The 15,025-nt window shown below is 38.7% G+C and overlaps 1 protein-coding gene across 4 annotated transcripts in view; it reads right to left on the bottom strand.

Annotated features, from left to right (window-relative positions):
* The window catches only part of NAB1 (NGFI-A binding protein 1), a 43,951-nt gene extending 40,396 nt beyond the window's left edge, over positions 1-3,555 (bottom strand). For 3 of the 4 annotated variants that reach the window (XM_047773078.1, XM_047773079.1, XM_047773081.1), the window contains exons 1-2: positions 3,416-3,555; positions 2,779-2,918 (exon numbers count right to left, since the gene is read on the bottom strand). In XM_047773078.1, coding sequence (XP_047629034.1) covers positions 2,779-2,864 — 86 coding nt within the window. In that variant the 5' untranslated portion in view covers positions 2,865-2,918; positions 3,416-3,555. The remainder of the gene's footprint in view (positions 1-2,778; positions 2,919-3,415) is intronic. The other variant, XM_047773080.1, reaches the window with a different exon arrangement.
* Between the last annotated feature and the right edge of the window lie 11,470 nt (positions 3,556-15,025).

The following is a 15,025-nucleotide window of genomic DNA, read 5'->3' as shown; positions in this document are numbered from 1 at the left end:
TGGATCTTATTATTGTAATAGCCCTGAATTAAACATATAGCTTCTAATGAAATAATGGTAATTTAGTTAACTTAAAATGTTCTCTCCTACTAATTTTTTTCTGAATTCTGAATGAAGCTGGAAAAAAATTCTTATAAACCTCACAAAACTTTAATTAAAGTATTCAATGTATAAATTTAAATTTATCTATCAGAATTAGAAAAAAAAGAAATCAGATTATTTATTTTTCGGCCACACCTGGGGCATGTGGAAGTTTCCAGACCAGGGGTCAAACTAGCAACCTGAGCCTCTGCAGTGAGAATACCAGATCCCTGACCCACTAAGCCACAAGGAAACTCCTTATTTTGCAATTACACGATCACTGTGCATTAACTTAATTGTGATACCAACATAAAAACAGTAGTATTTCATATAATATGGCTGGAAATTCATCAATTGCCTAACAATCAAGTTATTCAACAAACATTAAGTGCCATCTGAACATGTAGTATGCATGAAGTACATATAAATTTTACATTTTTTCCAGAAATTTTTCTTTAAAAATCATTAAATTAACATACTGTGCAAATTAAGGTGCAACCCCCTAAATACAATGTATTGAGAAATGACAAACTATTTGAAATCTTAATGGTATGTTTTAGCTGTGAGAATTCTGATGAGGATTACTATTTTTCCCAACATCAACTTCTCTAATTTCCCACTTGTTCCATTGTTAAGTTTAAGGGAGTATATTTTACTATTGTACTAGTTATTGAACATGTCAGATCAAAAAGGAAATCTGCATTTAATATAACAACTGCACTATTCTTCATTCTACTAAAAAGAATGAAAAAAGCAGTTAAAATAAAACTAAATCCAAAGCAAAGAGTCTAGAAACCTTATATTCTGCTTAAGTTGGCATTATTTATTACTTATTTTTAATAAACACCACATGAAATATGCATAATAAGATAATTATACATAAGCAGGATCTTAACCTGTTTAAAACATATTATACAATGGTTATTTCCATGAAAGTAACACAAAATATAGCATGCTCCTGCGGTATCCAAAATACAGCTTTACATTTAAATGTAAATTGTACATATTTTTATTTCCAATAATGCACATAAATAGCACCAACAAAAACAACTAGACTTATTAAATGGATTAGATGAAGCCCAAGTCTTAGGACAGAGTCTAGGTCAACAGACACAAAAACGTGACATACTCTGTTCCATGAAACCATCTTTTACTCTAAATATTTAAAGTTTATGCAATAAATTTTTCAAAGGTCTCCCCCACTTTGTCATACATTATAGTTACTTCTTTCAAGGCATCCATGGCACAAACAGCTAAAATCCTTAATAATAAATCAGTATGTTCTTAAAGTGTGATCAAAAGAAAGTATCTAATGCTTTAACTGATTCTCTAAATAACAATAAGAAGAATGAAAATCTATTAACTTTTCTACAGGGCAATGGATGTTATTTACTAGTCAACAACAAAAAAATAATTAGTTTAGCTGAGACTATTCAATTTTATTAATAATTCTTGAATAAGATGTAGTCACTAGACATTAAATCATTTATTAGATATATAAGCTCACTAAATTTCCTTGTATCACCTATTTCTAAGGATTTCTGTCATCTTCATTACATTCACAATTAGCAGGCAGAATGAAATAAAATAAAAATCTACAATGCCTCAATGTTTTTATTATTACTGATTTATTCTCATACAACAGGAAATCACCAGAGCCACAGAAAACGAAATTTTTCTTATATCAGGTTTGGCATATTAACTTTTGTGCAAGATGCTAAAAATAATAAAATTAAAACAAGAAAGCTTCCAATGGTTCCTTGACATTTTCTCTCAAAACTTGATTTTCCAACAATACTCAAATAGGAATAAAGAAGGCTGACCTTGTCAGATATGTATAAACTCTCAAGAGAACACTTACATGCAAGATAATACCTATAAGGACAGCATAATTTAAAAAACTTAATGAAAGGCAACATTAAATGTTTCAAATACCCGAAATGGAAGGGGAAAAGATACCCCTGAATCTAAGAACCACTTTTAGTGGCACACAGATTAGACTACAAACAACTTTTTAGGTCTTCGAGAAAATACCGGTCTCCACCCAAAATAGAGAAAGTAAATCCTATGCATTCTCTCTTCCAATATTTCTTCTTAAAACCCACAGATATTATGACATGTCAAAATTTGGTATGTTTTACAGGGGTAATTTTTCACAGAAGTGAAAATCTAAGAAGGCATTTCAGTGTGTGCACACACTTGTCTAACAAAACAGCCTAGCATTTCCTACGTGACTAATCTTTTTAAAATTCAGTTCCTCTGTTCCTATGCAATCTAATATTATCTATTAAAACTGCCAAAATATTTTTAAACTCCGTCTGAGAATTTCCCTCTCAGCTTCTGATCTTTGCACTCCTTTAAGCTTGCAGACATGTTACTGACAAACCAACTGGTAGTGACAGGTTATTCCGAATCAAGATGAAATTTTAAATTGACAGCTACCCCCAATTTTGCCATGCCTTCCGGATCCTCCCGGAATGAGGAATAAGTATATGCAAGTCAAAGATTCCGACTGGTCACATGCTGCAAAACTTGATCTGCGGAACCTATTCATATTCCAATTCAATTATCTTTTCCCTCAAGATCTTAACATTTAGGCTCACTAGAAGTCTCGTTTCCTATCTTAAACCTTGTGAACCCTGAGGCTGCAGCCCGTAAGCATTTGACTGCACTTTCTCCAGGAATAAAGTCACACACCTCTGCATCCAAGGCTTGTATGTCCCACATGTGTTTGCAAATTCCACACTCGGCCTTAGCGAGCACAATGAGTCTCTCGCTTCCATTGCACCTCGGTGCCAAGTTTCTGTAAGCCACTTCCAAGCAAAACTCTCCTTCCGCTTTAAAAAAAAAAAAACTACATTCCGAAGAAGATCCCCAGGACGAAAATTAAGACTGTAGAGCAACACTTTTATAAAGTAAACAAACCAACAAAAAGATTCTGCCCCTGGCTGCAAAACTCTGGGGTGGGCGCGCGCACCACCACGCACAACACACTACGCAACCCCACCACTGCTCCGCGCCACGCGCGACGGCCCAGCCGAGTCAGGAGAATGGACGATGCACCCCCGGCTTTCAAGCAGGAGAACGTACTAGTCGGGCCACTGCCTTACTAGCCTTCTTCTCGCTGCCCCTGCGCACCGAATTTCTCCGGGAATCACCCACAGGAGCCCGATGCTGCGGACTCCTTCCGGCGGCAGCCGCTCAGGGCCCGCTGCCCTGGATGCCCGCCCCCCAAGTGCTGGCGCGGCCCGAAGACTCCATCGCCCCAAGTTCGCCCGCGGCCGCACGAGCGCGAACGCTTCACGCAGTAGGCGGACAGCGAGTTGGTACGTACTCGGCCAGCGGCTGCAGCGGTCTTGGCGCGCTCTCCCCCAAGGACGCCTCAGCCCTAACTCCGAAGTGACGGCCCCCGGTTCTCTCTCCTCAGTCGGCTGCGGCGGCCGGGACGCCCCCGCTCCCATCGAGGGGGGAAGGGAAGGTGGTGGGCGCGCTCTCCCTGCTCCCCCCCCACCGCCAGCTCGGGCCCGCCGCTCCTTCCCGCCCGCCAGCCCCGACGGCACTCGCTCGGCCGCGGTGGTGGCGGCGGCTCCTCCCGGCTCGGGAGCGCGGGCGGCGGCGGCGGCGGCGCCTCCCCCACCACGTCCTCCCCCTTCCCCTCCCCGCGCTGCACCCTCCCCCTCCCCCGCCCGCCTCCGCCACCTCCACCCCCCGCGCGCTGTCACATTGGGAGATTCCGCTCTTGCTACATTCGCCGCTCCGACTCCCGCCCACGCGCGGCCGAGTGACGCAGATCCCGGCGTGGGCCGCCGCAGGGCGGGGGCGGGGGCGGCGGCCGCCGGGCCGGGCTCGGCCTCTTCCCGCCGCCCCCTCCGCGGAATCCGGAGGGCGGCCCATTCGCACGGCAGCTGGGAGGAACCAAGTGGGCGCCCGGGAGGGGGCGGCTCCCGCGAGTCCTGCTTCGGGCTGGGGGAGGGGGCGGGAAGGAGGAAAACGGGGGTGGCGGGCGGGAGGGAGGAGACGCCGCCTCGGGCCTGCTCTCCAGCTGCCGAGCGAAATGGGAAGGTTTGCAATTAAAAAAAAATTTTTTTTTTAAAGTGTGAGGTTCCCAATATAGTATTTCAAAGAGCACGCCCAGCCAAATCCATATCTCCGGGGAGGCTGACTTTTAAAAAAAACATAGCACGCTCAGCCCACTAATCTGGGCGCCGGGCTCGCCCCAGCCCACTCCGGCTAAAGGTTGATGGGCCAGGTGCGCCCCTTGCCCAGCCGGCCCTGGCGTCCTGCCGGAAGTTGGCTGCGACCCGCAGAGGGGGGAACGGCAGGTGCGCGACGCTGGAAAAAAAAAAACTGGCAGTTCTAGAGAATCTCTGCCCGCCCTTCTTGCCCCCTCCCCACCCCCACCACCGGCCTGGCAAAAGGAGGAGGGGAGAAATGGGAACCGACAAACCCGAAGTGCAGCTTTGACAACTGTCTTGCTTGCTGGGTGACTTAATGCCAGCCTTCTCAACCCTCCCGAAAACCTGCCAGTTATTTTACTGGTTAATATTTTCTATTTCCATGGTGTAAAAATCCGACGGCTCTGGAACAGTCCTGGGGTGTGTTAAAATAGATTTCCCCAGGCAGCTATAGAATTTTGGGGTTTGGTTTGCATGAACTTTTTAAAACCAAAGTAAGTATTACACATTTCCAAAAATGTACTTAAACTGTTGCCAAAAAATGTGGAAATTTGTTTTAGAGACTATTTTTCCTTTGCAAAAATGAGTAAAGGAAAGAATTCCTCGAATTTTAGCATTGTATTCTTGAAGGCTAGAGAATATTTAGTAAATATAAAATTACTGCAAATACAGGTAAAATTCCGTTTTAATATCTATATAAAAATCCAGTTTTATAAAAGGCCATTCCCACATCCTGGCTGGCCTCCCAGAGTGTGCCTACTTTCCTGATGGGGGATACAAGGCATTCTTTGAAATGGGAAATTCTTCATACCACATCTTTATGTTGCAGCAATGGACTGGATGATAACATTGAAAGAAAAAGACCTTGTAAAAGTACTAAACCTTTCTTGTACTTTTTGAAAAACACGTTATAGGAATGAGTAATGCCACAGTGGAGTGCGTATAATTAGAACCGTTTCTTCCATATTAGTGAAAAGTTCTGTCTGGGATAGTTGTATTGATATTTCATGTGAATAAGCGTGCTCATATGAATTTTTCTTCAGCTGAAGAATCACTCCTAGAAGTGTGTCTTAGCCTAATTGTCTCAATTTTGCAATTGTGGACCCTGTTCTACTAAAAAGAAAGTTAACTTAGGTTGTTATAAAATAAAAACACCTTCTTGGGAAGATAAAGGTTAGCAAATGTTCAAGTGAACAAAAGAAATCTGCAAAATTCTTTTTTCCAGTTCCTCTCTGGAATCCTGATGTTTTACAAACATTTTTGGTTCTGAACAGCTAGAGAAAACTACTTTTCTTCCATAAAGATGTACAGTCAGTGATTCACAAGTCATGAAATGAGTAGTCTTATCTGGACTGTTGAGTCTCCCAAGTAGAATTGTTTCCAGAGTTGGAAGAAATGACATTAAATTCTCTTCCCAAACTTGTGTACCTCTGGCCAGCACTGAACATGATGCTGAAAAGAAAATGTGTTAGGGCAGATACTTTTTCTTCTGACTTGTAACTCGTTATTTCCACAGTTAAATATTGAAATCTCTCCTTATTTGTTTTCTGAGCACATTTAGATAAATATTCTTCCTGCATTAAGAATGGCATTTCTGGCCCACTTTGCATTGCTTTAAACACCCTTGTTGCCAGAGGAAAGGGTGGGAGGAAGGAAAATGAATGAAAGATAAAATTTTAAGCTTTTTAACATCCAGTTCTATATGTCTGTATGACAACACTATAGATAATATGGCTGCTCAAAAAGAGAATTGAGACATTGACCTGTATATGAGACAACTTGAATAAAGAAGCATTGATTCTTATTTACTTCCTTACCAGTTACTGTCATCACCAATGCAACCCTTAAACACTCCCTCCCATATAATACTCACACACAGTTTCTCCCATTCCTAGACCCTGGTGGTTTGTTAAGGAAAAACATTCCATCCTGTAAGGTAACAATTATGGTTTCTGATTATTCTATAATACTTTCCATCCCATAAGTATGTCTTACACTTCTCTTGAAATCAGTAAATGTATGTTTAAGAGGATCTTTAAAAAAATTATTAAAAATATTTTGATGATTAGCATATTTGCAAAAAGGCAATTTTGGAAAAAAAAATTTTCCACACTGCGAAAATAAAAATAAAATTTTTAGTAAAAAAAATATAATTTAGAAAGTTGGTAGTATTCTGACATTAGAGTGAAAATTTCCCTGGAAGAGCATTAATTTATTACTTTTAGAAAGATTTCTTTAAAATGCTTCAGTGATTCAAAACAAAAGAACAAATAACAGATTTTAAATGTTCTTAGAGGAAAGAAGGAATAACATTATGGTTTATGACCTACAATATCTAAGATATGGTATAATTCTATCCTCTGGTTCTCCTATTGTTGCCTCAGAACAATTCCATACCTGAAGAATTTTCCACTCTATGTGCTGGTGACCCTACAGTTAACTGAGTCATGTGTAATATTCATTTTATTAGAAATAAAATTAAAATGTCCCTTATTTTGCAATATGAACTTTAAAGTTTTGGATGTGTATTACAGATTGAATAGATTTTTAGTGTATGGAGATTGGAATAGTTTTAAATATGTAGAGATTATGTACAGGTTTCTTAAAGACATGCTAGTAGGAATGTGTATAACTGATCAAGAGCCATGACTTTAAAAACACTCTTCTAAAAAAAGAAATTATCACACATTGCATATTTTGGAGTTCATTTGACTTTTTAAATTAATTAATTAATTTTTTTAGAGTCACACCTGGAGTATGTGGAAGTTCCCCAGGCTAGGGATCAAATCAGAGCTGCAGCTGCCAGCTTGTGCCACAGTCCCAGCAATGCCATAGTAGCCATTTCGGCAACCTACACCACAGCTCACAAAAATGCTGGATCCTTAACCCACTGAGTAGGGCCAGGGATCAAACCCACATCCTCATGGATACTTGTGGAATTTGTTACCACTGAGCCACAACAGGAATGCCAAATTTATTTTTTTATTAAGGCATGGTTGATTTACAGTGTTGTGGCAATTTCTGCTATACAGCAAAGTGACCCAGTCATACATATATATATACATTCCTTTTCTTATATTATCATCCATTGTGGACCCAAGGGATTAGATTTAGGTCCTCATTAGCTATCCATTCTAAATGTAACAGTCTGCATTTACTAACCCCAAACTCCCAGTCCATTTCACTCCCTCCCCCCTCCCCCTTGACAACAAGTCTGTTCTCTATATCCGTGAGTCTGTTTCTGTTTTGTAGATAGGTTCCATTTGTGCCATGTTTTATTTTTTTATTTTTTTATTTTTATTTTTTTGCTATTTCTTGGGCTGCTCCCGCGGCATATGGAGGTTCCCAGGCTAGGGGTCAAATCGGAGCCATAGCCGCCGGCCTGTGCCATAGCCACAGCAATGCGGGATCCGAGCCACGTCCGCAACCTATACCACAGCTCACAGCAACGCCGGATCCTTAACCCACTGAGCAAGGGCAGGGACTGAACCCACAACCTCATGGTTCCTAGTCGGATTCATTAACCACTGCGCCACGACGGGAACTCCTGTGCCATGTTTTAGATTCCACGTATGTGATATCATGGTATTTGTCCTCTTTCTCCTTTACTGCACTTAGTATGATAATCTCTAGCTGCATCCATGCTGCTCTGAATGGCATTATTTTGTTCTTTTTACAGCTAAGTAATATTCCATGGTATACACATACCACATCTTCTTAACCCATTCATCTGTCGATGGATATTAACGTTGCTTCCATGTCTTGGCTATTGTGAATAGTGCTGCAATGAAGAGAAGAGTGCGTGTACCTTTTTTTTTTTTTTTTTGGCTTTTCACTGAATTTGTATTCTCAGAACTATGCCTCTCATGATGAATATGTATAAATCTTACTTCAGAATATAGATGAAATTACACTTAGAGCATGTATTTAAATCATGTGGAGTGACATGACTTAAGATGAGGAAATAAACACTTTCCATTTACCCTGCGGTATTTTTACACAAAATTTGAAAAATAGAAAGTTGTTAAACTTCAAATAATACATTTGATTTCTCGTCTCTGATAAAGATTTCCTTGAGGTGGGGATGAGAGTTTTGTTTACTTATTTATTTTTAATTTTTTAATGATTTTTATTTTTTTCATGATAGCTGGTTTACAGTGTTCTGTCAGTTTTCTACTGTACAGCAAGGTGAACCAGTCAAACATACATATATACATTCTTTTTTCTCACATTATCATGCTCCATCATAAATGGTTAGATGTAGTCCCCAGTGCTATACAGCAGGATCTCATTGCTTATCCGCTCCAAAGGCAATAGTTTGCATCTATTAACCCCAAATTCCCAGTCCATCCCACTCCCTCCCCCTCCCCCTTGGCAACCACAAGCCTATTTTCCAAGTCCATGATTTTTCTTTTCTGTGGAAAGTTTCATTTGTGCTGTATATCAGATTCCAGATACGTGATATCATATGGTATTTGTCTTTCTCTGACATACTTCACTTAGAATGAGAGTCTCTTGTTCCATCCACGTTGCTGCAAATGGCATTATTTTGTTCTTTTTTATGGCTGAGTAGATTTCCACTGTGTATATATACCACATCTTCTTAATCCATTCATCTGTCAGTGGACATTTAGGTTGTTTTCATGTCTTGGCTATCGTGAATAGTGCTGCAATGAGTACATGGGTGCATGTGTCTTTTTCAAGGAAAGTTTTATAGTCCGGATATATGCCCAAGAGTGGGATTGCTGGATCATATGGTAGTTCTATATTTAATTTTGTGAGGTACCTCCATACTGTTTTCCATGGTGGTGGTACCAGCTTACATTCCCACCAGTAGTGCAGGAGGGTTCCCTTTTCTCCACACACACTCCAGCATTTGTTATTTGTGGACTTATTAATGATGGCCATTCTGACTGGTGTGAGGTGGTACCTCATAGGAGTTTTGATTTGCATTTCTCTAATAATCAATGATTTGAGCATTTTTTTCATGTGCTTGTTGGCCAATACATGTCTTTTTGAATTATAGTTTTGTCTGGGTATATGTACATGAGTGGGATTGCTGGATCATATGATAGTTCTATAGATTTCTGAGGTACCTCAATACTGTTTTCCATAGTGGTTGTACCAACTTACATTCCCACCAACTGGGTAGGAGGGTTCCATTTTCTTCACACCCTCTCCAGTATTTATTTGTTATTTGTAGCAAGTGTGAGGTAGTACTTCATTGTAATTTGAGTTGCATTTCACTAATAATTAGTGAGGTCAAGCATCTTTTCATGTGCCTACTGGCCATCCATATATCTTCTTTGGAGAAATGTCTAGTCAGGTCTTCTGTCCATTTTTCAATTGGGTGGTTTGATTTTTTTCTTGTTGAGTTGTATGAATTGTTTGCATATTTTGGAGATTAAGCCCTTGTCATTTTTATCATTTGCAACTGTTTTTTCCCATTCCCTAGGTTGTCTTTTCTATTCTTTTTTTTTTTTTGATGGTCTCCTTTGCTGTGAAAAAGCTTGTCAGTTTGATTAGGTCCCATTTGTTTTCTTTCATTTCTATAGCTTCGGGAGACTGAACTAAAATCCTTTGTACAGTTATGTCAGAATGTTTTGCCTCTCTCTTATAGGAGTTTTACAGTGTCTTGTCTTATGTTTGAGTCTTTAAGCCGTTTTGAGTTTATTTTTGTGCATGGTGTGAGGGTACATTCTAGTTTCATTGAATTACATGCAGGTGTCTAATTTTCCCAGTAACATTTGCTGAAGAGACCATAGTTTTCCCATTTTATATTCTTGCCTCCTTTGTCAAGGGTAGTTGACCACTGGTGTCTAGGTTTATTTCTGGGTTCTCCATTCTGTTCCTTAGGTCTGTATGTCTGTTTTTGTACCAGTACCACACTGTCTTGATTACTGTAGCTTTGTAATATTGTCTGAGGTCTGAGAGAGTTTTGCCTCCTGCTTGGTTTTGTTTCCTCAGGATTGCTTTGGCAATTCTGGGTCTTTTATGGTTGCATATAAATTTCTGGATTATTTGTTCTAGTTTTGTGAAAAATGTCATGGGTAATTTGATAGGGATTACATTGAATCTGCAATTGCTTTGGGTAGAATGGCCATTTTAACGATATTAATTCTTCCAATCCAGGAGCATGGGATATCTTTCCATTTCTTTGAATCCTTTTTAGTTTCTTTGATTAATGTTTTATAGTTCTCAGCATATAAGTCTTTCACCTCCTTGGTCAGGTTTATTCCTGGGTATGTCTTTGTTGGTAGGATATAAAAGGGATTATTTTTATATTCTTTTTCTAATATTTCATTGTTAGTATACAGAATTGCAACTGATTTCTGAGTGTTAATCTTGTATCTTGCTGCTTTGCTGAAAGTACTTTTCATTGATAAGTTCCAGTAGTTTTTGTGTGGAGTCATTAGGGTTTTCTGAATATAGTTTCATGTCATCTGCATAGAGTAAAAATTTTTCTTCTTCTCTTCCAATTTGGATACCTTTTATTTCTTTTGTTTGTCAGATTGCTATGGATAAGACTTAAAATACTATGTTGAATGAAAGTGATAAGAGTGGGCATTCTTGTCTTATTCCAGATTTAAGAGGTAGCACTTTCAGCTTTTCTTCTTTGAGTATTATATTGGCTATGGGTTTGTCATAATTGGCTTTTATTATGTTAAGGTATGTTCCCCCTATATCCACTTTAGTAAGAGTTTTTATCATGAATGGAATGTGGATTTTGAATGCTTTTTCTGCATCTGTTGAGATTATCATGTGTTTGTTTATGTGGTGTATGACATTTATTGATTTGCATATGTTGAACCATCCTTGTGAACTTGGGATGAATTCCACTTGGTCATGGTGTATGACCTTTGTTATATGTTGTTGGATTGGGTTGGCTAAAATGTTGAGAATTTTTGCATCTGTATTCATTAAAGATGAACATAGATATTGGCCTATAATTTTCCTTTTTGGTAGTACCTTTGTCTGGTTTTGGTATTAGGGTGATGGTGGCATCATAGAATGTCTTTGGGAATATTCCTTCTTCTTCAACCTTTTGGAAAAGTTCAAGAAGGATGGGTATAAGTTCTTCTTTGTATGTTTGGTAGAATTCTTCTGAGAAGCCATCTGGTCCTGGATTTTTGTTTGTACAAAGTGTTTTTATTACATATTCAACTTCATTTCTAGTGACCAGTCTGTCCAGTTGATCTATTTCTTCTTGATTCGGTTTTGGTGGGCTGTATGTCTCTAGAAAGTTGTCTGTTTCTTCTAGGTTATCAAATTTGTTGGCATATAATTATTCATAGTAGTCTCTTTTATATATATATATATTTCTGCAGTATCCATTGAGATTTCTACTTGTTCATTTATTTTTTGTATTTGAGTTCTTCTCTCATCTTCTTGGTGAATAAAGCTTTATCAATTTTGTTTACCCTTTCAAAGAACCAGCTCTTGGTTTTATTGATTTTGTCTGTTGTTTTTTTTTGAAGCTCTATTTCATTTATTTCCTCTCTGATCTTTATGATTTCCTTCCTTCTGCTGACTTTAGGTTTTGTTTGTTCTCCATTTTCTAATTCTTTTGGGTGGTAGGTTAAGTTGTAGATTTGAGAAAGGCCTGTATTGCTATGAACGTCCCTCTAAGAACTGCTTTTGTGACATCCCATAGATTTTGAATGGTTGCATCTTCATTATCATTTGTCTTGAGGTATTTTTTAAATTTCCCTCTTGATCTCCTCATTGACCCTTTGGTTTTGTTTTATTTGTTTGTTTGCTTGTTTGTTTGTTTCTCTTTGCTTTTTAGGGCCTCACCAAAGGCATATGGAGGTTCCCAAGCTATGGGTAGAAATCAGAGCTACAGCTTCCAATCTATGCCACAGCCACAGCAACGTGGGATCCAAGCCACATCTGCAACCTACACCACAGCTCACGGCAATGCTGGGTCCTTAACCCACTGAGCAAGGCCAGGGTTTGAACCTGCAACTTCATGGTTCCTTGTCAGATTCATTTCCTCTGAACCCCAGTGGGAACTCGAACCCGTTGGTTTTTTAATAGCATGTTGTTCAGTCTCCATGTAGTCAGTTTTTTCTCATTTCTTTTCCTGTGGTTGATTTCTAGTTTCATGCCTTTGTGGTTAGAGTGGACACTTGAAATAATTTCTGTACTCTTAAATTTATTGAGGGTAGTTTTGTGCCCCAGTATGTGATTGATCCTTGAGAATGTTCCATGTGCACTTGAAAAGAATGTGTATTCTGATTTTTTGGGATGTAATGTCCTGAAAATATCAATAAAGTCTAACTTTTCTATTGTGTCATTTAGGATCTTTCTTGCCTTATTGATTTTCTGTCTAGAGGATCTGTCCATTGATGTGAGTGGAGTGTTAAAGTCTCCTAGTATTATTATATTGCCATCAACTCCTTTTATGTCTGTTAGTATTTGTTGTATGTATCTGCGTGCTCCTATATTAGAGGCATATACATTGATGATTGTAATATCTTCTTCTCGAATGGATCTTTTTATCATTAAATAGTGTCTTTCTTTATCTTTCTTTATGGCCTTCATTTTAAAGTCTATTTTGTCTGATATGAGTATTGCAACTCCTGCTTACCTGTCTTTTCCATTAGCATGAAATATCTTTTCCATCCCCTCACTTTCAATTTATGTGTCTCCTTTGCCCTAAGGTGAGTCCCTGGTAGGCAACATATTGTAGCTGTTATTTTTTTTTAATCCAGTCTCCCACACTATGTCTTTTGACTGGAGCATTCACTTCATTGGCATTTAAGGTAATTACTGATAAACGTGTGTTTATTGCCATTTTAAACTTTGTTTTCCAGTTGACTCTATAATAATATATAATGATTTTTATTTTTTCCATTATAGCTGGTTTACAGTGTTCTGTCAATTTTCTACTGTACAGCATGGTGACCCAGTAACACATACATGTATACATTCTATTTTCTCACATTATCAGACTCCATCATTAGTGACTAGACATAGTTCCCAGTGCTACACAGCAGGATCTCATTGCTAATCCATTCCAAAGGCAATAGTCTGCATCTATTAACCCCAAGCCTTTTTGGTTAGATGATTTCCTTTTACTTTATGCTTGTGTCCTCTTCTTTTTAGTTTTTGTGTATGTATTGTTTGGTTTCGATTTGTGGTTGCCCTGTTTTTCAAGTATGTTAACCCCTTCCTATATGTGCTTGCTTAGCCTGATAGTCATATAGGCTCAAACACATTCTAAAAAAAGAGAGTCTAGATTTTTTTACTCTCCTTTCCCACACTTTATGATTTTGAAGTCCTTTTTTAACATCTTCATGTTTGTCCTTTTGCTGTTCTTTGTGTTTGTAAAAAAAATCTTGTACCATAGGTTTTTTTTCCTTTTAGTTCTGTATACTGTCTTATTTAAGTGATTCCTTTCCAATTGTGATTTTCTCCATCCTGTGTCTTCTTACTTCTTTTTATTTAGAGGGACCCTTTCAGCATTTATTTTAGAATGGGTTTAGTATTGCTGTATTCTTTGAGTTTTTGTTCATTGGAGAAATTCTGTATTTCTCCTTCTATTTTAAATGTATTCTTGCTGAGTAGAGTATTCCATGCTACAGATTTTTCCCTTTTAGAATTTTGAATGTATCTTGTCACTCTCTTCTGGCTTGTAGTGTTCTGTAGAGAAATCAGCTGATAGCCTTATGGGGGTTCCCTTATAATTAACTCTTTGTTTTTCTCTTGCTTCCTTTAGATCCTCTTTTAACTTTTGCCATTTTATTTATTATATGTCTTGGTGTGGGCCTGTTTGAATTCAGCTTGTTTGGGTCACTCTGGGCTTCCTATACCTTTTATCTGTTTCCTTTGGATTTGAAGTTTTCAGCCATAATTTCTTCAAATATATTTTCAATCCCCTTTTCTTTTTCTTCTCTTTCTGGAATCCCTATTATGCATAGGTTGGCCTGCTTTATATTATCCCATTGATCTCTTATATTGCTTTCATCTTTATTCATTTGGTTTTTTGTCTGTGTCCTGTTTAGGGAAAACAACTAATGTTGTCTTAGAGAGCTATTTATACGTGAGAGTGCACCTGGGTAGTTTGTGAGGGCTTATTTTTTTTTTCCCCTTTGGTATGAGTGCTGCCTTTGGTGATTTCCATTTTTCTATCTTCCAAATCACTAATTCATTCCTCTGCATTATTCATTCTGTTCTTCAGTGACTTTAACTCAACTTGTGCCTCTGCAAATGAATTTTTAAATTTTTCTTGGTTCTTCCTTATATTTACTAGTTCCCTATTAAAATAGTCTGTATCACTGTTCATATCCACTCAATTCCTTCAGTATTTTCACTATCTCCTTTTTGAACTTTGTGTCTGTTAGACTGCAGAGATCTGTTTCATTGTTTGCTCCTTTAGGAGAATTGTCCTGTTCTTTTATCTGGGAATGAGTCTTGCATTTCACCATTTTGCTTATATTTTTCTTATTCTGTGAGTTTAGGGAAAACAACTAATGTTGTCTTGGAGAGCTATTTATACGTGAGAGTGCACCTGGGTAGTTTGTGAGGGCTTATTTTTTTTTTCCCCTTTGGTATGAGTGCTGCCTTTGGTTTAGATGCTTGATGTCTCTTTCCTGTGTGCAGGCTGTTATTCACATGCTAGTGTATGGCCTGTACTTGCTTCCAGGGAGATGAAGGCAATGGACAGGGTTAGTAGCCTGGTTGCTGGGCACTCGACAGTGGCAAGGTCCTGTGGGGAGGTGGGCAGGGCCCTGGAAAGTGGCATTGTGCCTCAGACAAGTGTA

The sequence above is a fragment of the Phacochoerus africanus genome, chromosome 3 (genome assembly GCF_016906955.1).
Source record: "Phacochoerus africanus isolate WHEZ1 chromosome 3, ROS_Pafr_v1, whole genome shotgun sequence".
Lineage (NCBI taxonomy): Eukaryota > Metazoa > Chordata > Mammalia > Artiodactyla > Suidae > Phacochoerus > Phacochoerus africanus.
This window is presented reverse-complemented; position numbering and strand designations above follow the sequence as displayed.